Below are 26,938 nucleotides of genomic sequence, written 5' to 3'. Positions count from 1 at the left end.
ACTCCCTTTCGCTGTTTCCTGTTAGCTGAAACGTCCGCAAACCTGCAGAGGATGTAATAACTGAAGAAAGTACAGACCAGCTAAATGAGTCCCCCTCGATTAAGAAGGAAATTGAGAAAAGTATAGTGTTAAGTTTCGTTTCACGCTTCGTAGGCTAAGCGAAAGAAATGTTAAAAAGCCTACATCAAATTTCAAAAAGCAATGCTTTAATATAGATGTAGTTTGTAATTGGAGATTCTGAGAAATAATTTAGTGTAGTAGAAGTATAAACCTCTGTAGATCAGAATTTGTAACAGAAGTATATAAAACGATTCTCCATTTAAATGTAAAAAAGTATCGAAGTAAATTCTTTTCTTTTCTTTTTTGAATATTCATTGTTGCATTAATAACTTTTTGTGGTAATAGTTATTTTGTATGGATAAAGTATATAAATTATAATTATATGTGCGTCGGTAGCAGAAGTCGTAATCTCTTCAAATAAACACAATTTATTCACAAAGAATGCCCGAGTGTTGCATTGTACTACGAATTACATTGCTGCATATGAAGTAATGTTAATCTATTCCACTATATGCATTGACTAATGAAATTTTCCCTCTAGAAGGATTAAATACTTGACCAAATCTCTAAATTACTAAGCATTTAAGCGAGCCCAGTATAAGAACCATATCGAGTGGGATAATCCTCTCTAACTCCTTCCTTAAGTAGCATGATTCATTTATCTAAAGGGTATTTGAAATTAAGCTCCTCCACGAATTTTATATCCCAGCTACAAAATCAGTTACTCAAACTAACACTTTTCCAGTTTCACACCGCCTTTTTGACAACCATAAATTGCATGTTAAATTATAATATCGATGTTCTGATCTTAAATATTTTTTCTCAGCTGGTCTGTACTAAAAGAAAATTGAAAATCAACAGCAGTGGCGTGCAAAAGCCTCTGGTTTGGCAAATTTTACACTTTTTCTTGAAAGAATAAAATTACAGATGTTTCGACTAGCGTTAGATATAAAAATGTATCATAAAAGTAGTCTTTATTTGAAAAACATGACAAGTTATTTTTACTAAAATTTTTTGCATAGGATCAATGTTTTAATTTTAATATATATCTCAATCAGTATCATATTTCGAAAATTATCTTGGATTTCGAATTATATGTCTGTTTCTATCGGCTGTCTTGAAACAATTTTTGGATATTGCGTTATTTGTATCCCTTTTTTCAAAACTTTGTAGATAATACCTCTTTTTTTATATATATCAACTTTCTAAGCTAAAGAATGTGGTTTCCACCTAGGTCATATTAAAGTGCTATCGAGTACCTTATCTATTATTAAGATAGATTATGCATCAAATTTGTAGGAAATTTTGCAAAAAATAATCAGCTACTTTTTCACGCCAATGTATCTCCCTGTCTTTTCTTACTTTTTTCCTTCTAAAACACTCACGCCCAATGCAAAAGAACGATGCAACGTCATTGGAATTTAGCATTAGTGGACACTGACAATGTATGATACGACAATTTTATATATATCTAGATATTTATAACAGTACAATGCACAGAGATGTGAGACCCCGCTATTATAAATGTAAATCAGTTAAATCTGACAAGTATCTCTAATTTTACATCAAATGGTATTATGTAATTTAACATGTTTATATTTCCAGTAATACAACGCGCACGAGACTGTTACAATAACAAGATTTTATCCTCATGTGTATTGCAGTACAGTAGAATTCCATTTTAATAAAAACTCTCTAATTTTCCCTATTACCTATAATTTTTCGTCTATATAACAGAAATCCACATTCACAGATGTTTACATTCCACATTTCACGCCAGGTTATGCATTCCACTTGGCACTCACGAAAATTTCGTCACAATAAATGAAATTTGAATATATCCGCTGCGTTAAGATTATAAATCTGTTAAATAGCACAGTGTCGTTGATGCAAAATTCCATGAAAGTCTCATCGCTCGTTTAGCGTCAGGCCTAATTCGATCGATGGATACCGAGAAACGAGGAACGAAAGCGGAATCGGTAACAACGTGCAGCCAATTAACGGCTCGTTAATTACCAGACTGGTGCACGTTTCCTCTTTTGGTCGAAATTAAACGGCCACGCACAGACAAAGCAACAAGAAGAGAGAAACGTCGACGTCGCTATTGCGATGCGACGCGATGCCTCGAACAACGTTCGCGCAGCGTTCGTTTCCGTTCCGCGGGCTTCCCGTGCCGCGAATCGACGATCAATTAGCGGAATCTTTGATCCACGCCGAAAGGAATATCCACGTCCTCGTGGAGAATTAACGATCCATCGGCACGACGAGTCGCGTGCATCCGCGTACGCACACGCACACGCCGTTTCGGCTTCGTTTGTTCGCCAGACTGAAAGACGCGTTGCGATACGTAAACGCCACCTTCTCTGGATCGTGCCGGCTGATTTACGCGCGACAGGTCGTAACTCTTTGCCCGTTGAAAGCCAGGAAAAATCGGTGTTCCGGTGAGAGCGATCGAATCAGGAGGAACGATATAGTTCTGGTAATGATTTAGACGGGGGAAAATGGAATTCGTGAAGAAGCTAGAGAAAATAACTTGGAGATGTAAAGTATATTTTATGTTAACTGTTAACTTTTACGATGTAAAACGGAAATATTTATCGGTGCGGTTCCGAGATATCTCGATAAAGAATTTGAATCTATTTGAACTTGTAAGTTATCATTTTGAGGTCGGTAGGAGAGAAACTTTGATTTTCTACTGCGCTTGTGATAAACGATTTTAGATGGGACATACTTTTATGATGATACTATTATTGATAACGATATTATTTATGTTGATCTTTTATTTTGACACCTTTTTTAATCTTTGTTAAATTATTTAAGCGAGAAACTACTATCTTTGATCTAAATTTGTGATTTAGATATGTAGCCAAATAGAAACGAGTGTTGTATCCTATTTCCTAATTGAATTCAATAAATTGTTAGAGTAGGATGTAATGAATGATATTGTTGGGAAGGACGTGATCCTATGATGAAATATTACATTGAAAATATCGGTGAGAATTTTCAATTGGGATTATAATATTCGAAGAATTTGGATACTTGAATTTAAAATTAAATCCAATTCTTCATTCGTCAAGAAAGAATTACAATTACACGAACATAGATCTTTTTTCCACATTTTTTGATGTTTTCCTTCATCGCAAAATTCCTTTTTCTTTGTCCATTTACAAACAATCTATCACCGAAGCAAGAAGCTTCTCAATTGTATGAGATATATCACGTACATATGTATATCAGAAAAAATAAAATCAGCTCTTTTCCGCCGTTTCTCCTGGCTTGCATAAGGGAAGAGATATGACCTGATCTGATCATTCGTCTGCGTGAATCATTTTACGCAGCGTTTATTAATTTTATATCGAATCCGTTCAATAAATCCGATTGAAATCGTATTTTTGTAACGCTGCCTCGTATCTCGGGATATCTCATCGGCAGTGATCTCCTCAATCAATTTTAGTACCTCAGCAAACATACCTTTAACTTTTGTTGGATCCTGTCTGTTTTATTTTTACCCCTTTCCTAATGTTTTATCCTTTTTTCATAACCTTTAAAGAGAAACCCGGGTTATTAAACATTCCACAAAAGCTTGAAGCTTCGTATCTGCGTTTCAAAATCTCCCCTCGTGCCCCAGCGAGTAAATTTTATTTATCATTCTCGTACAGCGAAGTATGCGAAGTTAATTATATTCGATTCGCTTTGCATGCAATTAAGAACGGTGGAGAAGAAGTAAAAAGATTACTTTTTTATTTATTATAGAACAAAAGAATGTTTTTAACAACAAGGCCTTTTGTATTTATTACAAAAATATAGTCCTTCCCTTTCGTACACCGTTTTAATCAAGAATTAATCAAGAATCGATGAATCAAGACTTGTAAACTTTCTCATAGAACAAGTACTCAAATTCTAAAACTTGAAAGTGACAAAGTAAAAACTTGAAAAAAGACCAAAACATGAGGGCAACTCTCTTCGCAAATTTCGCCACTAAAACATCGAAATTTTCTATGTTCTTTGATTAAGTGTTCTAATTAATTATTCCTCGTTTCTGCCCAATTTTATTTCTTTCTCTTTGTTAACGATTCCACCTAGAATGAATTCGCGATTCTCGTCGATTATCGATAAACAGAAATATTTTCTCTAAATCCAGGAAAAGAAGGATGGACCAGTGTATAAGTTTTACGAGACCATCCGAGATTTCGGCGGCGAGATCATGAGCACCATCAGTCATCTTCGTGATGTCACCCTGTTCGCGCCTAGCAACGCTGCTCTTGAGGAACCTGGTGTACAGAAGATTCTGCAGAACAAGGAACGTGTGAAAGAGATCCTGAATCTTCACTATGTGAAGGAACGGTTGCCACTCGATAAAATCAAGAACAAGAGCGTCAGCCAGGTGAGTGATCTAATTTAACGAATTTCTAAGAAAAGTCTAGGGCCCGTCCTCAAAGATATGAGTGAAAGTTTCGAATCGCTTCGAGTGTCTGGGAATATTTCGAATATTTTCAGATATATACTACAAAGATATATACTGAGAAATATATAGAAGCTGAAAAATATTGGAAATTACATAGAGCTAAGAACTTTTAGAAATTTAAAGAAGTTTTATAGATTTCTAGAGAAATGATAATAGGTTAGAAAATAATAATTTTATGATGCAGATTTTGTTGGATGGTTTTATCGAAAATAGAGAAAACATGAGAGTCATTTTACATTAGAAATTATTATTCTATTTAATGATTGATACATTCGCTCCTATTAAAATATAATCTTTAACCATGTTTATTTTTCATTGCAGTTTTCAGCGAATGTGTTAATTGATAAGCATTCTTTTGTAAATACAAATATTTCACTGATTAAAATGATTGCATGCCAAAGTTTTACAGCTTATAATAAGATGTTTATCGTTTCATTGTTAAATGTTACCTTTAGTTTCGAATTATTAATTATGTTTTAAATGAATTTTAAGGAACAAATCAGTATTATGGAAAATTATCGTTGCATACTCAAGTTTCCTTATAATTCAGAAATAACTAATACTCAAAATTCATAAATTATACGATTCACTGAATCCTGTGAACTGGGATTTAGTTTAAATATTTTTTATTTCGTAGCATTAATTAAAAGAACTATGAAATATAGTACAGGCCTAAAGGTATCGCAGATAAAGACCATTAATTTCTCTAAATCGATAAAAATGTTATTCTGAACATAAATCAATAATTTTTTCAATTTTATTTCATAACAATTGTATCAATTTTCATATATAATGTTACTTTATTACAAATGTTACTTTATTACATCTCTCCTTCTACTTAGAATTATCGAATTGCTTCCCTCTCTACTAATGTCTATTGATTTTAGATCAAATGACAGAATCAAATATCTTTTTAATGTTCAGTATCCATACTCACTCTAGCTTTGTTAACAAAGATCAATCTTCACATTATTTATCATTCAAACTTCTCGAATATTTATTTTATTAAAAAATATTCTGAATCTTATTTCTTGATATTTGGAATTCGATTTTAATATTATAAAAATTCTAAGATTTCTAAGAATTTGAGTAGATTTCTTAAAGATTATAATTAATAATAAAATAATAATTTCTTTAAAATTATAATTAGTAGTAAATTTTTATAAAATTTTACTATTAGAAGCGAATCGAAACTTCCTGCAACCAAGTTACAACTGCTAATCATTGTCATATTGTTCTAAAATATTGGCAAGGAGCTTATTTGTTAATTTTCCCCCAATAACACAACAATAGCAATTTTGATGCAAAGATTTTGTTTGTAAACGACGATATTATAATCTTTTTCATTGAAATTATGATTCTACACACGTGTGCGGTGGTTACAAATTGATTAACTCAATATTTCTCGGTTTTCTGTTTTCGTTTGAAGAAATCCTCGATCGGGAAGCCACACTTTGCGGTAATTACACATTTATTCTCTTTCAATGTTTTTGTTAGACTGTTCGTGAATTTTCTCTGCATCTTTTTCTCCTTTTGCAATTGTCTTGATTTACTTCTCAATGTTGACCTCAACTTGAAATCACATTCTGTGAAATATCGCTGTACACACTGTATTTATAGTCTGTGGGAACATTTGTTATTCGAAACGAAATTTTACTCCATAGCACGTAGTCGTAGTTACGTTATATTGAATTTCGATTATTCGTATTTGCTTTCCTACTGGACTTACTCGTTTACACCTTTGAAGCTATGCAAAAATTCCTTTTTCAAACTGAATTGACTACCCGAGATTATTGAAGGATAAATTGTGATGTATTATTCAATAATATAATTTTTATTCTTTGATTTCTCTTCGTCTATGACTCATTTTATAATAATTTCATATTTCAGTTTTTTTCAACATAATATAATTGAAATATTATCGTCTACTAAATTTTATATTGAGTTTGTTTGGAATTATGTTATTTGCGATTAGAAAAAATACTTTAAGCAGACAATTCATTTTGAATATGGAATGGATACTAATCAGTGATAATTTCATCAAGTACTATCAAATATTGCTATATTATTGCGTGACGATAAAGACAAGTAGTATTTTAAATGAACTTTAAACCGTTCAAAAATTACTATACATTCTTGTAATATGCAAGATATCTTCAAATTTATTTGCTTATATTTTTAATTTAGCTTTTTCTCATTTTCTTCTTGTTATTTAACTTCTTTGTCATTGTTATAGCCATTATTTTCAAATTTATTTTCATCCCTAATTGATACACAACAGACACGCTGAAGAATAGAAACGTTTTGTTATCCGACGAAAAATCTTTTTCATAGTCATTGCTTCATAATGAACAGCTGAGAAACTAACAGGTGTTCTTGGTCAACTTTGAGGAAACTCGGAGAAGACTAACCTAAAGTGCGTTGTTATGATGTTAGGAGTCTCTTGGTCAAACTTTTACCTTTCAATCCACTTACAATTAATCCAGGCAAACCGGGAATCTTCTTATCGGATTCGACTAAGAAAGTTCGTTTTCATTTAACGTCATTTCTCAAAACTTCTGGTTAACGTGCGATCAGCACTCGCTCTATCATCGTTCAGAAGATTACGCGAATGATCATTAATATTCTCTTGGAACAATTCATATTGTAACGAAATACAGAGTTATAGTATATATTACTCGCAGAAATTGCAAGGTTCTATATATTACTGACCGAATATTTTCCTGAGTTCTATTGCGAGTGAAATAAGTAAAGAATAACGGAGAAACGGATTTCTCGGACATGCACTTATGAAGCAAGTTTTCTAAGACCTTACGAAAAAGAAAAGTTTTTCTAGAAGAAACAACTCGAATAATGTCGTTACGAAATAACCTTTTAGGATAATTCTTAAGAAAATCTGTAAAGAAAATATTCGCTACTTAATAATGACTTTACTACCTTAATCCTATATCTAAGCTGTAAAAGTAAATTTTACTTCCATAAAATTTATCAGTCTATGAATTTTCATAGAATTTATAAAATTTATTAATTTATGCACTATATTAGATTTCCCCTTAAAAGGCATGAAAAAGGTATTAAATTTTGGAACATAAATATTGGAAAAGATGGCAAATTTTATTTTTCTACTTCTTGCATTTCAATGATCGTTTCCCCCTGAAAACGTATCTCCGTTTCATATTACACGTGTTCTTGATATACAATATTTTAATTAAGAATTTTTGTAATCGAAAAAACGTGCGCATGTATTAAGTGCTTTTTAAAAAAAACTACTAGACTTCGATCTATAATTAAACGATTTTTTATTTCGCGCGATTGAGTTACGACAGTTCCTTCTGAAAACGTGAAAAAATATGTTTTACAATGTAGCAAGAAAAATGAACGAGGAAAACGAAGAAACAGGAAACAAAAATCGTTTAATTAAAACGATACATCCTCAACGGAGTTGTATAAAAGAATAATTCCCGCGTAAATTCATACGTTTCACTTCTCTCTCTTTGAATAAATTTAAGCGACTTTATTTCTTTCATCGCGCATCGTTCGCGAATTCGCAGTTTGTTTACGCGTTTGTTTACAGGATGAATTTATAGGGCAATACAGAAGCGTTTTGCAAATCCGGGATGAAAAATCGCACCTTCGTTGGTACAATAAACGACTAAAAATACCGCGAAAAATACGATTCGAACTATAGTTCTGTTCATGGGAGTGCTCTCATAAGTGAAATATATATATATTTCGGGAATTTTACGTTTCTCCCGATCGCCATACTAATTACCATGATAATCCTGAATAGCGCTCTTGTAAAGCTATGCTTTCGATGTTATTTTTTAGTTTTTATCCATACAAAGTATTATTATTTGAATAATAATAGCATGAAAGAATTTTCAAAGAATATTTCGATAATATTAGTATTAAAATGTACAAGATAAATATTGAAACCGGAACATTTCCCAAAGTTACTTTTAAAGTTTTTATTATAGTTTTATTACTTATCTAGCCTTCTCAAATATTTAAAACAACACGTGTTATAGCTAAAACAATTGTGTAGTTACTTTTTAATGTCTTAAAACATCAATCGTCCGTAGGTTAAACCTGCTTGTAGTGTTTTGAGGTCATATGAGTGATAGGAGTTCACACGTCGATGTAATATTTCATTTGCAATATCTTTTCCATCAATTTACATTATTCGATTTCATTTTTAGCAGAGTAATTATAAAAAACCATTCCAAGTATTTGTCCTACAGTTCGTCGTTATTTCTGCTTTCATCTACATTTATCTCTTCGAAAATGGTCACATCGAAATAACCAGAATTGGGTGGAAAATTTTCTGGAATTAAAACGTCCGTACCATACGCTACTTCGATATTGAAATATTTGAAGTTTAACAATTTATCGGTCATGCGGGATTTTATTCGTCGAACAACCGATATGTATCACGGCAGACGTGAAGTTTTAACGCTACACAGGGAAATCTCGTTACTCTCGATTAGAACAATTTACTCATTGTTTACAATAATTAATACAAGCACCGTAGGCAGTAAACGAGAACTGGCGGGGTCAATATCGGGAGAGACAGCTCGCTCGGTGCGTTGCTGATAAATATCGCGCGCATTACTGCGTCGATGCTGTTTAATAACCGGCAATTAGTGACTCGGCATTAGTACGCCTGTTTCGGCTTTTATCATAATCCCATTCGGACATTAATCCATGTGTCCGCCGAGACCTTCATTCTGCACAGCCTTTCTTATCAGTCTCTGTGAATTGATGGATTAATCTCTGACTCTATCTAGGTCATCCTATAAGTACAGTGTAACACCCCCCTTTTACATGAACAAAATTTTAGTAGTATCTGATTTAATAGAACTTTAGCTGAGCTCCTGTTACCTGAAATATCGTCCAGCGTCGATCCACTTATACGAACGTCTAACAATAAGATGTAAACAATAGCGGCGCGTATAATATGACACTTTCATGCTTCGTAATCGATACGAGCTTGCAACGTTATTATGTATTTCAGAGCACGTGTTACGTGGAATTCTCTTATATGAACACCAATTTCTATTAACTGAACGAAAAATCATACATGGTAGGAAGAAATAAGTGGATTCGTATTATATGAAGGACCTGGTTATATAAACCAACTTGTCTTCCGACGAATTCATATGAACGAAGTTCTACCGTGATACTTCTACATTCTTAATCATTATACATTTAACAAAATGATGAGTATATCACTTTATCGCTTAGCTTCACAACTACGTAGACGCAGATATATTATACGTAGGAATAGGTCAAAATTTTTTTAATTGCTTCCTCATTTGTATTTACAACGTATTTATATACTAAATCGTCTGCCAATTTTCTTATCAATTGTAATTTCTTTCGTTTTGATAGATCTTCGGCTAAGCTACTGTGGCTCTCAGCTACGGAGTTATAATAATCTTTAACTTTTTATCTTTAATTATATATTCCGAAGATTTTCTAGATGATTGCAATCGTTATTCAACGCAATTGTTGTCAAACGTGTACTATTATTCGATTGATGAAGAGACGAAAATCAAACCTTTGTACGCGTCAATAGAATGTTAATTTACGAACAGGCAGAGGGATATAATTAAAGGCAGCGTTCCGTATCAGCGTACTGAATGATTCAGGCATGGATATTCAAACGTAATTAGCTATATCGGTGATTTCGTGTAATTGCATTCACAGATCAAATTCGACAGTCGCTAGCCAAGCTACAGATATCGCGACTTACGGAATATGCGAATTCGGAATAATACCCTGGATCATCCCGTTCAAATGTCATCCTGTACAAATTTTGTTATATCACGTATTATTTACAGTTTGATCTGTTTATTGTTAAAGCAAATTATAATATTCGATCGATAAGGTAATTGTCATCAATATGGAGAATTTTACATTTTTCCCTTGTATGAAGACATTCATTGTATATGTAACTTGTGTTTTCAATATTTCTTATTTCTTATAAATTTCTTTACGAGTCAAATGTATATTATTTCCCATACAGTAATCTACGAAAGAAACTTTTTATGACTATATTATATGTGTTATTCAAAACATTTTGAAATTTCGTTAGCATCAGATTCCTTTCAAATTTTGGTATCTTACATAGTCGTGTCTTATTATTATAATATATCTAATCATTATAATTATTAAAATGTTTTGTATAATACATCTATAAAATTACTTTGTGTCCTGAACCTAAAGGAACGATTGAAAAAAGACATCAGAAAATCCCTAATTTTGCCATTACACGGAGCCACAAGCCTGCGGTCTGACGCTACAAGTGCCATTTATTGCTTCGAAACAAACGCAGATTCAGCGGAATTACATTTCGCGGAACGACGACGAATAAATTAATTTGCGACAACGCACACGTGGTCGTGCTGCGAAAAAAAGAAGTCGTTTTATCTCGAACGCGTCGCGTTACCAAAGTTTGGTGTGTTTCTCTTCCGTGGTTGTTTTATCGTCTCATTGGGGTCTGGGACCGCGCGTCATAAAGCAGAAGAGCGACATAAAACATATCCGCGATAAATTGGCGTGAAAGCAGCGCCGTTTAATGCAAATCGGCCAACCTCCGTGAATAAAAACCCGGGGACATTTTGGCTGAGCGTCCACGGCAACGATTAAAGGCGAAACAACGCTGCATCCGTAGGCTGTTTTATTGGCTTGTTCATTCCACTATTCTGTTGGTTATTTCCTTTTTTGGGGGGAATTTTTTGGGTAATGGCCTTTCGCAGATGAGATTCTTCAAGATATGAAAAGCTTTATTCAGTTCGATTCAGAAGCCACATTGAACAGTTTCATAAATTGTAAAGCAGAAGAATACGATGATGTTGCAGATGCTTAAATTTAACTTGGAATTTACTATTATTCGTGTCACTTTTTTGTAATAAATGAACTATGGAAGATTCTTTTTTGAGAATTGAACATTGAATCCGCTTACTTGTGTAACGAAATTGAGGAATCGAAAAAGTGGAGTTGGTCGGTTTAAGATTTATCGAATTTAACGTCTATCGAAATTGTGTTAAATCTTCTTAAACTTTAAATTAGATACGTTAAATTAGATATGTTAAATAAAGAAATTTTATTAAATATACCTGCTATCGAATATACGCTAACTTCTCTCAGGGAAATGTTACAAGAGGAAGAATTTTGTCTTCGTATTTATTACTAAATTTTTGAAGAAAATAACACTTCATCCTCGATCGATCAATAACGCCCATGTCGTCGTTACTTAGCTAATTGCCAATTAAGAAGAACTGATGCTTCCTAAAGACAGATTGTATCTAACAGGAAGAAAATGACGAACTGGATTGCATGCTGCAAAAGACAGAGTATGAAACCTATTCTCACGTAAAGCTATTCTATCTGACGTCTATCAAAAACACTTTCTCGTTCTGATTTTCTCAATCATATTGTTTTTCATTATCTTTTTTTTTATTATCTATGCAAATGAGTAACGTATGTGCAATAAATGAATCAATAAATTAATACAAATTTTAACGTAAAATCGGCGAACATGTTGCAAATTTTAATTGAGTTTCTAATTGGTGAACTACGATTAAAAGGCAAGTTACGTCCGCTTCGAATGGATATAACTCGATTAAAAAAAGCAGAATTGCGCTTAAGCGTACTAAATATCGAAGAGAGATAGAGTAAAATGAAGAATTGAAATCGGATGAAACGCGAGATGAAGAACGTGGAAAGTGCATGGATCCTGGCGGAATAAAAAGTAAAAGGCGGCCGAGTGATCTCGCGTAGAAAAAGGCTTATAGGAAAATTCTTTGCCAAAGAGGGGCGTGGATTTTCATGGAATTTATTCGATCTGATCTTTGAAGCCGCTAGTCTCGATAGTAGATGCATCTATATACGGATGCAGTAGCAGCAACTCAAGATCAGAAAAGTAACCGGAAGTGGTGCGGGGAGTACAAGTAGGAAAATTCATGAGAAAGGGATCAATCGGAAAAGGAATCACTACCCTTAAGCTCTCTCTTGCTCTTCGCCTCTCTCTTTCTTTCTTTTTATCCCTCTCCTATCTTGGAGTCTTTTTGCTTCTTTTTCTTCGTCGCTACCACTCTCATTAAACTTTCTACGAAAATGCCAGGACTCCAATGAGGAAACAAATTTTCAACTTTAAACGGTTATTCGCGGAAGCGTGAATTAAGACTGTCAAATGGTTTATAGACGGCGCCATTCCTTTTACAATAGCTTTCTGATTATACCTTATAGTTTGTAATAATTTGTATGTTTATCATATGATTATTATTTTATCTATCGCTGACATTCTCGTCTGTTTTTCATTGTCACAGTGAGTATAATAGAAATAACTAGTTTCGTTTATGTGTGTACAGCAATTTTATTATTTATTTTCAATAAAACAATCTCCAGATTTGTACATGTATACGTGTAAACTTTTTTATTATATATATTATAAGTTTGACTGATTGTAAGAACTAGATTCTGTTAGATTCTATTAGACATTTAAAATAGATTTCTGTGAATTATCAGACGTAGGATTTCATGCATTGTTTACAAACAATAAAGCAATTTCACATTTATCGCAACATGCCAAATTGACTCAAGGAACAAAATGTGCATACAAATGTGAATTTGATCATATGGATTTTCACACACTTAAGTTCTAAATATTCGACTGAAAGAAAATTATTCCTTATTTGTTACTCGTATATTGTAGAAATCGTACAATATACTCTTAAAAAAGAAATCAAAATCTATAAAAGTATCAAGACCTATTAATTTAAATATTAAAAGACATTACATACTTTAGATCACTAATCTCTGCTTGAAACTATACATTCTTCCTCTTAACTGTCGTAAGTATACTAATAAATGCACACGCAACAAAGGAGACTTATTGCTAAGTGCCTAACAACGTTCCTTCTAATTCTCTTCTTTCTGGTCTGTGAAAAAGCTGCAAGTATGAAAGCGTACATGAATTTAAACTCGGCCCTCGTCTTCCGCTGTAACTTGCAGTTAGATACGTACGAGTTCTTGTTTGCACGCGGCTGACTTTCAACCGTTCTTCGAATAAAATCGCCCCATCCACCTCACGGCTCTCTCGTTAATTATTAATTATTTGTCAAGTTCCTTTGACTTTGTTACCGTATTTAGATAATTCACGTATAGTACTCAAAAAAAGAAGAAAGAAACAGAACCTTGGTTATTTTTGACGAGATATAATTTAATTACGGATAAATCGATCTATAATGGCCTTTAAAAATGTTAGACCCTTTTCTAGTTTTTAGTCGATATTTATGTAAATTCATATTTAGAAATAAGTCTGCATTAAATGAAATTTTAATGAAGTGAAGTTAAACGTTTCGTTCTAGTATAACACAATGTAACTATGTATTGAAGCTCAATAAATAATTGAGTAGTGACATTATCAATATACTATAGTAAATAGCGAATTATTCGAAGAAACGGATTATTTATTTTCTCTTTCTATATTAATAGCTATATATAATATCGATGTTTCGATGTGTAGAGCATGCTGAGTATATTTTTGAGATTTTCTTTAAGATTCATCGTTCTTTTATAGGTTGCCACAGCAGCAGACAGGAAGAAGCTGTACTTCAATGTGGCTCAGGAACCAAGCGGAAACCAGATAGTGACCGTCGAAGGTGGTGGCGTGAACGCAACAGTGGTCACTGCAAATATCGCTGCTACCAATGGACTGATTCATATCATCGACAGAGTTCTTGGTGTGCCCTATACCAATGTGCTGGAAAAACTTAGAACCGACCCTATGCTCAAGTATGTTAATATCTTTGTAACACTCAATATACCTTCGAATTAAAATTGAAATATCTAGTAGAGTGAAATTTTAAATTTCTTCAATGTGAACTTAGATGTCTTTTAATAGTTTAATTAATTTTTATTTATTATATATCCTCTATTTTACGTGATAAATGCCATCGATGGTCTATCTCATGAAATATGAGATATAAATCAAAATGGACTGGTTTACATTAAGTAATTCATGTAACGCAAGTTACTGTGGATCATTTAGGACCTACCGATACTAATTAAGAGCTAAATAATGTTTTTTTGACATCATTGATGATTGAGTGATTTCCTGCTACAACTTATTAGAATTGAATTTTTAGAATTAATAGAATCCCAATTCTATTTATGCAATTGTTTTGAACAGATATTTATATTAGGATATATATTAGAATTAATATTAGAGGATATGTAGCACAGAGAATTTTTTACAACAAAATTGATACAGTGAAATAATCTATGAACTAATTTTATCTTCTCTGTCATCGTTTACTACACTGGTATAGGACTGTAATTATACTAATTATATTCTTGTATATTTCATTAGAGGACCCATTTTGTAAATTAAATCGATTCTATCAATTATATCAGAAAGTACTTAAACGTGTATTCTAGAAAAGATCTTGTTTGTTCCGTGATACAAATAATTTTCATTGCAAAATAATTGATTTTAATTATTCTACTGTGTACTTCGAACTTCTTTTTGTCCTTAAATCTAATTAAAGCACATGAGAAATTTTCAGTCCAATTACCATTAACGTGTTTCGTTTAACTGATACAGTAAATGGAGCTCTTATGTAAAGAATTGGGTGATTTTACCAATTACACGTCGATCTATTAAATTCGTACCGAATGCAATTGCATTCGATTTTCTATTGAAATCGCTTCTGCATTCAACCAGAATTGAATTATTCCCCAAAAAATGTTCAATTTATGCGTGTCAGTTCAAACGACGAATATACTCGTCATGCATCTCTCCTGTGACTTTCACGCATTTAAAACTGATTTTTTTTCATAAAAAATTTGTTAAGTAAACTAAGACTTTCGTACAGTGTTGTACTTCAACTACGAAAGAGAAACAATTTGTATGGAAATTTGTATGTGTCCAACTATCGTGTGCATTACATGAAGAAACATTCTTTTCATGCACGAAACATGTATATTTCCATTTCCGGTAGATTGCTCTAATGAAACTGATTCCAAGTACATGTTCGAACCGTATGAATATTGCGCAACCAGATCCACCGTGATTTAATTCCCCTCTCGTTATTTCAATTATCGATGCATCGATAATGGAAAATCCAATTAAATGATATTCCAATAACCGATAAATAAACTTTCGCGACGCTAAAACCCCGTTAAATGAGTAAGCTTCCATAACTAAACATTTATGCGTTTGATGCTATTCGTATATGAAGCTGATCCGAACGATTTTCCACCGATCTAAAACTCTATGAATATCTGGTAAAACGTTTGTCACGCATCGAAGAAAGGGAAAATAGAAATCGTAGAAAAAGATCGTCGTTATCAACAAGCGTTTGCTAATTGTCAACGCGTATCACGTCTTTTATGGGCTATCAAAAATTTATGATAGTTGATGAATAAAAAATAGATGTATTTACATCGATATGCTACAAATTTTGAAACACTTGTAGTATCAGATATTGTGAAACACAAAATTGAAACAATTGAGCAATGTTATTAAATTTCAAATGAAATATAAATTACGTATAAAGCGTCAAATAATCAAACCTCCACTGCACCACGTTTCTCGAATCCGATAATTCAACGTAAAATTTCCGTCAAGTAAATAAGTAAATATAATTAATATAATACTTCAGCAGAGGAGTCGCTCTTCTTCTCTAACAATGAAAGTGTTAACTCAAACGTAGCATCTGGAAACATCTGGCGAGACGAATTTATTAGTGTACGATATATTCGCTGGAAACGATGCAACATTATGAAGGGTAGGATGGCCACCAAGTATCCCATCTTGTTACGTGGAAACGTTGAACAACCATTGCCCAGGAAACGATCGGTTATACGGTGCCTTTAATGCCATTAGCCCCTTTATACGATGGCTATCGTTATTCGATGCGGTGGATGGATGGTGATGTCAGCATTCCATCACCCCACACCATGATATCTAAACTGTAGACGAGAGAAGCCATTGATAGTAGTAGTTCTCCCTGGCTGTGCCTATACGTCACGTCTATACGTTTACGAATATCAAGATCCACTACATCGATTTGTTTGCCTCAACGTTCTACCCTTTTGCCACTCTCTGACTATCAGCTCTTGATTTACAAACTGTTTCAAAACGAATGATGCCATTCATGAGAACATGGAAGATTTCTCGATCTCTTCGATCGATCGTATTGTATGAACGCTTAGGTTGGCTTCTAAGAGGATCGTATGCCCCAGGCTACAGTTAACTGCTCTATTACTGTATGTGACTTGAGGAAACGGATATGGTGGATCGAGTTCGAGACCCACTCGTTTCCTTTATGGACTGTTTGGACGGGTAAGAGTGAAGACTCTAGGAGTTAAGGTCAAGAAGGGAGACACTTGCAGAGATGGGGATGTGTGAGATATCCTTAACTGTTGGCTGAAAGATTGTAATGTGAGATTCCCGTGATGATAGTTAATTAACCCCTTCAGGATCAAATTTTTGGGGAGTGAACGGAAATTTGTTCGATCAAAGAAGATCGATACATTTTTGAGATATTTTTATGTAGAGAGTATTATTCATGTGAAAATTATTACATATTATATATTATATATTATATTAATTAACTCCTCCAAAAAGGAACTCTTTGGGAGCATAAGAAAAATTTTGTTTTATCAATTATCAATAATAAAAATATATTCTTTCTGGTTATCCTATGTAGGACGATAAATTTATTTTCATTACTACATTTATCGTTTACTTACGTATAACGTAAAGGCTCAGCCAAAATCATGGATATAGAAGAATAATCCTTTCTTCTTCCCTTTCTTAAAAATACCGTTTTATAAAATGTTTCTTAAAATGCTAGGAAGTAGAAGTATTTGTATCTTACATTGGTTTTCTTCCAATGTTGATTCATTTGTGTAAATCATAAATTTCTTCAATTTATTTCTTTATCTTTTTCAAGTTCCACCTACTTCCTTGGACAACGCATCGGATTCAACAGTCAGCTGAACGAAACGAGGACGCGTTTTACATACTTTGCCCCACGCGATTATGCCTGGAGTGTGTCTGCTATCAGTTACCCATCTACTACGAAAAAGATCTTCATGCCTGAATACAGCTATCATGTAAGTATTCTTATATGAAAATAAAATATTCTTATATTTAATAATTTAAAACAACTGCTACATTACGATAGATGAAAATAACTTTTATTATCATTCAAATACTTAAAACGTTATACAAATACTATAAATTAAAGGAATAATAGAAGATTTACGAAGATTTCAAAATCACCTCTATTTTTTACATAATGCTACATAATATTTTATACTTAATGCATTTTCTTATTCCATATGAACCAGTATTGTGATATTTATATATCTCAATTTCAATTTCCCAAAGAAACATCCTTCTACCGAATTCTTATGTTATCGACGTATTAACGGTAGCAATCACTTCACAAAAATAATTCTCCAACTTCAATTTCCTATCAAGAAAAATCTACACTACAATATCTAACATGTAAATCTGCTTATAGGCGAGACAAATCTTAGAACGACACCTCGTGATAGCAGATGAGGCGTACACGATGGCGAAGCTAAGAGAGATGAAACACAACGAAACCTTCGTTCTTCCTGCAGCCAGAGACAGTCTGAAGCTTCGTGTCCGTGAAGCTGGCGAAAGTGAGTAAAGATAATCACTTCGTCTCAAAAAATAATCGTTTTGCATAAGCACTTTTGCAATTGCTCAGATATTCTTCAACTCAACGGTACACTCGACGTTTGTTTCGATTTATCCTTCTGTCAGTATTAAACGTAAACGTGTCCAGGTATCGTATATGTATCGTATTTTTTGTTCTTGCTCTTCTCGAAACGGATAAAACAAGAAAATAACGCTTTGTACTCACACGCTCCATGTTATGGGGCTTTTTCTGTTCATTTTCAAACCTGGTGCTATTTGGTTACATTTAGATGACACGTACGACGAAAACATGATCCGACCAAAAACTTTCGGTGAGTGAGTTCAGTCTTTAGACGTCGCCGATGAGCGACGACACGTGCTTTCACCAGTACGAGCTCTGCGCACATTTGTCAATTTTGTGAAGGGTTCCTCGCACTTTCACGCACTATGTTTAACGCGCGCACATTTTGATACGTATAATTTTAAAGAGAAAAATCTACTGGGTAGTAAATATAATGTATTTTCGATGTACGATAAATGTATAAACGTAAAGATCAAGCGATGACAGTCTGCCAAAAGTTTCTGGCGATCGCTTCCTACAAACGCGTCGATTTCATTGTCCAAATTTTATAATTCGATTCTATATTCTAATAAGTTGGGCTTATTGTGTGAATCGTTCTAAAACGAAGAATATATCGATAGTAGGAGTTTTGAAATTTTTTCATTTTGTTCATTTTCATTAACAACCATAACTTTAATCAATTACAAACATTTATAGATCAGCTCCAATTCCATTCAGTTGAGACAGATCAGGCTTTTAATGATAGAAAAATTATCATCCACAAGATATAATGAATTAGTGTGCAGTTTATTGCTACATCTATCTCATTCGTTAGACCTACAGTGACTTACTTGTGCTAAGCTTACCTAGAAATCTTTTGTGAATATATCATGTGTGTTATACAAAACAATTTGAAATTGCGTTATAATGAGACACAACTATTATGATTATATTAGTAAAGCTTGAAGGAAATCTGAAAAAGAACACAAGAGATGCCAGATATTTACTGCAATTTATTGTCATTTTATTATACTTGAGTCAGTTATTCATTATATTCAACGAAAACATCTTTGACAGTAATTATACTTTTAAAACAATTATTCACATGTTGTACTAAATATTTTTGTGATTTCTGTAAAATATATACTTATACTAAACGTCTTGCATTTCCCATATATATTCTCGAATTTGTTTCAACCTTTGAAAATGCTCCAAAATATTTTGTGTGACATATATTATATATTCATAAAAGATTTTATAGTAATCTAGCGTAAGTTGAATAAATTTTTTACTAAAAAAGAATTCTTATTAAATGTGGTAGTAATGTTATGAAAGATAAAAATTGAAGAATAAAAGTCGACGAATAAAGATAGTTTCAAACGTTGACGTAACTTGTATCTGCATTCTATTCTGAAAATTTTTCGAGTCACCTGCGTATTTGGAGCCGCAGATTTCGAAATGCACACATTTATCGTTTACACTGTTACAAAATACACGAACATTTGACAAAGAAAGACACAAAACGATTTTTTCAATATGACAAATTTGAACACGAGCCCACTATGTACGAGAGTCGTTTGATCACGTGTCCTCGTTCACATAATTACTAACACGTATTATAATCACATTTCATTTGCGTTAAAATCTGATCAAGTACGCGCGTTTCACGCAGTCTCAGTGCTTGAAAGGAATGCTTCCTTATGCTCAGCATATGTAGAACGCGCTTCTCTATTTCACAACTGTTCACGTTGTTAATGCTTCTGAATCGTACGCGTGCACGATGAGCGAAATACGTATCTGTACTTTTCAGCCATATTCGAATAAATCTAACTATCATCAACGTAAATAGACGCAGCCCTTATCTTTCTCTTGATGAACTTCTTACATTGTCTCTTTGGTTTTACTAAGGTAACAGGATGACTAAACTCGTTGTTGTGACAATTGTTAACGTTGTCGTGCTCGCTGTATGTAAAACAATTCATTGATAGATTGCTAATACGGTACATGCTTGTGTCTGTCGTGATTCTTGTTGGTGAACCTCTTTTCAATTCAATTTTTAATTCTTCCTTTAAGTGAGAAATTGTAGAATTGGTTTTTAAATATAGTGAATTTTTCGAATTTCGAAGATAGGCAATCGGAAACTAGTACATTTAATTTTGAAATATAAATGTTGTATTACGTTAAATATAGTAGAAACATTAACAATATGAGAGTTTTTATTATTTCTTGTTCTAATATTTGAAGTAAAGAAAATTAGATACGGATATGAAAGTTCACTCCCATGCGGTAGAATATTTTATGATGAGAAATAAGCGAAAATGACCGTAAAGACAATAAGAAAACGGGATGCCTGAGCTCGAGCTCACTCAAATTTTTCCAGCATTCATCGTTGTATTCTCGTCGTGTAATCATTCACCAGTAGCAAAATAGTCGATTGAGTCAACGCCAAAATTAATAACAATAGGCGTATTGAATTTTATAAATCGTGCTGGGTATTGTAACATTTAATTGTTTGAACAATTTGCACAGTGAGTATTTTTATGATTTTACAGGAAAACGACTGACACACGCCATACATATTGCTTGTTATTCGCTTGAACAAGTCGATTAAGCTTGTTACAGTAAAAACGCAGGACTAGCTTCCGGCGTGAACACGATTAACCCATACAATCGTGTTCATCGTCACCGTCGTCGCTTTTTCTGTGAAAATATCGCTGATCGTACGAAAGCGTTCCTGCACATGTTAATATCGAATTTCTTGTTTTATGTTCTCCGATTAAATATTCCGTCGAACAATTAGTACTTGATGTTTTTCTTTGAATTTTGTGGAAGTATAAGCCTGACAAGAATGAACAGGAATGAAAAATTATCATTAGATTTACGAAAAAGGATAAGAAAACATAAGTAGAGAGGAACTAATTGGACAGCTAAGAAAGTTATTATCGCTGGATTTTATACTTCCATGCACGTAACCAAAGAAATCTAATCTATTTACTAAATATTGAAATGAGTATTTTACTTTGGATATTTCATATAATTTTGCATATTATATAGGTATATTCTGCACAAATGTCCAATTAATCCACAGATATTCACAGTTTAATTACCACGAGTCATAATTCTTCGATTCTAATGATGAAAGTTGGGATTTTAATGAATATTTGTCTTCCCCTTTTCAAGGATATATCATTTCCATTTTCCGTGGAAAATTATTTTCTCGTTATCTGGAATTTCGTGTTTGGAAGAGATTACACTTTTTCTTCGTTATTGTTTAATCTTCATTATTCAATAAATGCATAATTTTGAAATGCATAATGATAGAATATAATAGGAGAGTATAGAGTATTAATGTTATACCGCGGAAAAAATTAATGAATAAGAAAAGAGAAACGCAGGAGGTAATAAAACAACTCTGAAAATATCGCAACTTGGTCGTTACCCCGCTACTACGTATTCATTGTACTATGCATGCGAACAGGATATCAGTTTCGACGTAAATTTGTATTATGTCTATTTCGTACGAGAAAATACGAGAAGATGAGAAAAAGTTGCGGATCCGGGATAGATGGCGAACGGTTTTGCGCGAAATATATTGGCTGCCATTTCCTTTCGCGACGATAAATGGACGTGACGAACGCGGAATAGAACGATATGGACACCTGTAAATTGTCCTCAACTGTAGTTATCTATCGTCTGTTTTAATTTACAAGCTTTTTGCGGCGAGCTTTCTGTGTCACATCCCGTTCTAAAGCAAACAGTTTGTTTGCCACAGATTCGCTTCAAAGGATTCCTATGTACGCTATTATACGAGTATAAAAACCTTTCATTTGCGAAAAGATATTAGAAATGGAGAGATAGAAGCCACGCTTTTGATAAAAATTTCGTTATTTAATAATTACATTCGTTGATTAAGTAATCAGCTACTAAATTGAAGACACGTACTAATAAAATAGCTTGAGATACTTGACAATATTATTCACGTTTCTAAAATTGAATATGTAAAATAATTTATAAGTAACAGATAACAAAACGATTTATTTTGATGTAGAATTTATCTTTAAATAACTTATTATGAAATTAAAAATACATTATGATATTATTTCAAATATTTGGAAATATTCTTTCATGGCCAGAGTCAACTAAATATCGAATTTAGACAAATTAGTAAAAATTGAAAATAAGTATAAATTTTCTCTATGTTAGATTAAGAAATACCTTTTTCAAAACTATTATCTAATTTTACAACGCGATCGTTGGATATCTTCCAAATAAATAGTCTTATATAGATATAGACACGTCGTCTAAATAAATATTGAAGTTATTAAAAATTCCAAACAATTATCTATTCCTTCGCTAATAGTTTAGATAACAAAGACATCTTCCATAATAAAATTGATAAATTCTATATTCGATAAATGGTCGTGAAATCACAAAAAAGAAAGAAAGAATAGATTCATCATAGCGCGATTCGATTTCGATACACGGTAATTTGGTGGCTTCCGGGGCACTCTCGGCGAGCTGAGGTCGACGAAGAACGTGCACAATTATGGGTCGAGACCGCAAGACGATTTATTATGCACCTTTCGACCACCATTTAAATGCAAATTCCTTGATTACCGCTGGTGCTAATTGCTACGTGCTTTGCTCGGTCATTCGCTTGGCCACGAATCGCGCGAATCACGAGAACGTTTTCTATTTGCAACGAATGTTACCGATGCAACGAATGGACGCGCAGAAAGAACACGAAAGGGGAGCGAAACACGTGGTAATATCGAAAGAAATAATGAAGCAAAGAGAGAAACAACAGAATAATTGAATCGGATAGAGGAACCATGAGCATAAAATTGCAGACGAAAGATACCTAATCGTATCTGGAAAAGGATGAAAATTGCTAACTTGAAAATGAAAGGAGCAAACGAGAGTCATCAGCCTGTTTATCGTATTTCTTTGAGCGCTTCTCTTCTATTTTTTCTTTTTTTTTTTTTTTACTGTCTTAAATTAATTTCTTTGCTTCTATGTTGATAACTTCATGATATTGCCGTGTTTTAATCATACAATTATAGATTTGCTGGAAGTTTCATCTTCGTTTATAAATATCAAGATACATACTGGTCTCTTATAAAACACACCTCTCAGTTAGAATATGAAATGAAGTTTGTAAAAATTTGTATCTCATTTGTGAAATCATTTGTGGAATTTATTGCATGGAACCAGGAAGATAACAAATACCTTGGAAGATCTAATAATTCATGTACCAAAATTAATTAATTAAAACAGCGATTGAATAAAAAATACATACAAGAAAAAAATTAATGCTTTCAGATTTACTTCATTTTCTATAAGCGTTCTAGTACGTATGAACACGGCTGAATATCTTATTTGAAAAAATGTTACAAATGATTCTCGATCTTCTTAATTGTATCGTTGAAATAACCATTTATTATTTAACAACCTCAATATAAAATTTACAAAACGTCTGCATCGAATGATATTCACAACATTACGCATATATATATGATAATCACATTTCTCAAGCTTTTTCAGATCGACTGCTATTCGTAACACACACGATTTTCCAACAAACGATAGATTAATTTAACTTCCAGTCAGTTAATCACCAAACGAAATGCTACACACTTTGAAACGCGAAAGATATCTTAATTTAAACAAAAAATAAAAAAAGAAAAAATACAACAGTTAACGAAATACCAAGTGTATAACTTTCTGAATATTTGCTACATGCATTTTGCGTCTTCGTGTTCCATAGATTGAAAACTTGACGTTCAAATGTAATTTAGTGACGCCGGACTTCATGCTCGACAAGTGAACGCTCACTGGAAATTTTCTATCGCTGCAAACATCACAACTCGCTTCGTTCATCTAATCTATCTTTCCAGCTTTGTAAGTGAATATCGACACAACTTATCGATGGAAATCGTTTCTCTTTGCAGGTTACCAGATCGAGTGGGAGGGTACATGGATTCGAGTGTTTCGTCCGGACGTCGAGTGCACCAACGGTATCATCCACGTAATCGACGCAGTCTTACTGAAGGACAGCGACATCAGGGTGACCGGAACCGCGTCGATCAGTAGCCTCGCATCACACTTGATCATGATCCTGGTAGCCAAGTGGCTGCTTTAAGGACGAATCTCCTCTAAGTCTGTCATAGGTGCACCTAGGAATTTATTTCGGGACCGTCTCCGATCGTCCTCGTCCAAGAAAACGCAATGCACGAGATCCGGATTCGAACTTCGAACTTGAACTCTGAACTCTTTGAAGGAAGTTGTTTTGAACGCGTGTTCGTTAGAGTCGATGATATCGGTCCTCGAACGACTCTGTTCTCGGATATTCATAGAGATGGTCCGCGATCTCTCAAGTGTTGCTGCGTAAACTGTGTTCGAGGGGTTTTGGCTTTCGCCTCGCTTTTAATGGAAAAAGAATAAAGGCCCCCTTATATGTGTTCCCCGTGAAGAAACCGAGGCACGATCGATGGATCGGGGACGATCCTGAATGCGAAGCGACTCCAGGTCGAGACTCTTGACCTGATCTACAAGAGAAGATGCCATGGTTTCTGTCTCGATCAGACAAGAACCTAACCGATCGATAAGCAACGTGGGCGAAGCTTAAACAGGAACCATACTATTTAGCAGTTTCAAAGTTGAATTATTGTCGTCAGTAATGGTTCGCTACGAACGTGCAGGTGTTATTACGTAACTATAGAGATTTTTTTGATTTGAAGTTTTATCGTATCGATAGGAACCGTCAGGTGTCTCGTGCGCGCGCTCGTATGCCCCAGGAAGTCTAACACGAGAGTCTTCGAGGACCTCGCACGAATAAAATACAGAAGAGAAAATATTTCAACGGCGACGATCGCGCGGCGAGGCAATTTCGCGAGTTAGAGGCGCCATTGATCGTACCAAATGATAAATTAACCGTACCAACCAAGTAAGTAATTTAGAGAAAACTTTACGAACGAGAAAGAACGAACGTGAAGATAGAGCAGACATTTCGGGGAACTTTCTTCGAGTACAAGGGCAACGAGGGTTGGCCTTTTCTAGAGCAATTCTATTCAATTTCTCGTTATGCTGGCAGAGAAGAGCACGTTTCTTCTTGTTTTATTTTACTCGATTCAAGTTACCATGCTGGCGTTCCTCTTTTCTGAACGACCTAGGATTACGACCATACGAAAGTTCAACCAAACTGTGGAGGATCCAATTGTTCTTTCTATACCGATATTTTAGAAGAAACGCAGGTATAAGGATAATATATTCCTAGCGCGTCACGCGTTTAACGTCGGTTTAGATCGAACGCCGTTGATCATTCAGGCCATAAAACTTTTTCGTACAACATACGACTCGCCTAATTATGGTACTTCGATTTCATTAACGATGATACGCTATAGTTCTGTGTGTATGTATATATGAACGTCATTTCTCATGGCGCATGAATCATGCGGCGAGGTACACGAGTCGCCACCTTGTCGACATCGTCGAAGAATTAAATGAAAATTGGTTCTATGAGAACTCTGTCGATGTACATAACATAGGTAAAGCTAAGCTTGTCCTAAACTCTGCAATACTATCTATACGCAGATCTTAATTAATCAATACTACATTGAGAAATTGTCTGCTCCAACCATTAACAGAAGAAAATCAAAAACAGAAGAAAGTGTGGTAGGATTTCATTTTTCTGAATCCGTGTGGTTCAAACAGTTCATATAATAGGACTTCGATGATTTTTTAATAATTATGACCTTTCATTCATGTAAAAGAATTTTACACTCTCAAATAAATAGGTTCAAACGGCAGTTAATTTAGTTCAGGTATATCGATCAAAGAAAGAGTGATTGGACGATTGATATTATATTTTACTTCAAAATGAGTGACCATTTTTTTGGAAAGTAGATAACAACAAGTACAAAAATTTAATCCGCGTATTTAATTTATACCTCGAGTTTGAAAAATTATATTATATATCGATACTACGTATTAATATCATTAATTGTGTACTAATTAAAATTTTTTCTAATAAATATAACAAGAATTCCATTATAGATACAAATGTACTAATAAAATAATTTTCGTCTCTCCAAATCAAAAAATTATTCGAAAACATGAACAAGTCATCGTGTTATAAAAATAGTTAAAAAAAAAAATAAACTGAGCGAAGAATGCAGTATCCCACTATAGTACTCCAGAGTTAGAAATCCTCTTGACCCAAAAAACGAAACTTTGAAACGATAATTGGGCATCGTTAACTTTCGACGCGTGGTTTTGCGCCTTAGTTGTGATTTTCAATTACACTTGCTCTCTGTATCATATCGTATTACACTGTTTACTTACTAATAATACTGCCACGTCTTATTGCAAGCCGAATTATACTTGCAAACGAGTTTTTGTACAATTATCCTTAAAAGAAACGGGAGCTTTGCCCATTAGAAGTGACTCGATCACATTCCGACATTCTGCAGGTTATTTGAACGAATCTTTGCATTTAAAGAGAAATTTTCAAGGCGAATTTGTTTCTTGCTTAACGCATTCGCTGCTACCGATGCATATTTATATTGCGCCACTTATTGAATTAGATTTTAATTGTAAATAATTTTGCTGACAAAGCTATTCGGTTTTTAAATTTGTGCCTTTTCATAAATGGACAGACTGTAAG

General features: G+C 33.6%; 1 protein-coding gene across 7 annotated transcripts in view; it reads left to right on the top strand.

Moving 5' to 3' along the window:
* Positions 1-26,285, top strand: part of LOC117234373 (fasciclin-1) — a 380,981-nt gene extending 354,696 nt beyond the window's left edge. For 4 of the 7 annotated variants that reach the window (XM_033495532.1, XM_033495524.1, XM_033495516.1 and 1 more), the window contains 7 exons: positions 4,202-4,444; positions 5,955-5,984; positions 14,112-14,326; positions 17,494-17,656; positions 18,070-18,214; positions 18,503-18,544; positions 24,225-26,285. In XM_033495532.1, coding sequence (XP_033351423.1) covers positions 4,202-4,444; positions 5,955-5,984; positions 14,112-14,326; positions 17,494-17,656; positions 18,070-18,214; positions 18,503-18,544; positions 24,225-24,415 — 1,029 coding nt within the window. In that variant the 3' untranslated portion in view covers positions 24,416-26,285. The remainder of the gene's footprint in view (positions 1-4,201; positions 4,445-5,954; positions 5,985-14,111; positions 14,327-17,493; positions 17,657-18,069; positions 18,215-18,502; positions 18,545-24,224) is intronic. The other 3 variants (XM_033495541.1, XM_033495548.1, XM_033495556.1) reach the window with 3 other exon arrangements.
* Positions 26,286-26,938: the final 653 nt, after the last annotated feature.

This window comes from Bombus vosnesenskii, unplaced genomic scaffold (genome assembly GCF_011952255.1).
Source record: "Bombus vosnesenskii isolate JDL3184/JDL3185 unplaced genomic scaffold, Bvos_JDL3184-5_v1.1 scf7180000013263, whole genome shotgun sequence".
In the NCBI taxonomy this organism is placed as follows: Eukaryota; Metazoa; Arthropoda; class Insecta; order Hymenoptera; family Apidae; genus Bombus; species Bombus vosnesenskii.
The sequence above is the reverse complement of the archived record's forward strand: the minus strand, read 5'-3'. Positions and strand labels throughout refer to the sequence as shown.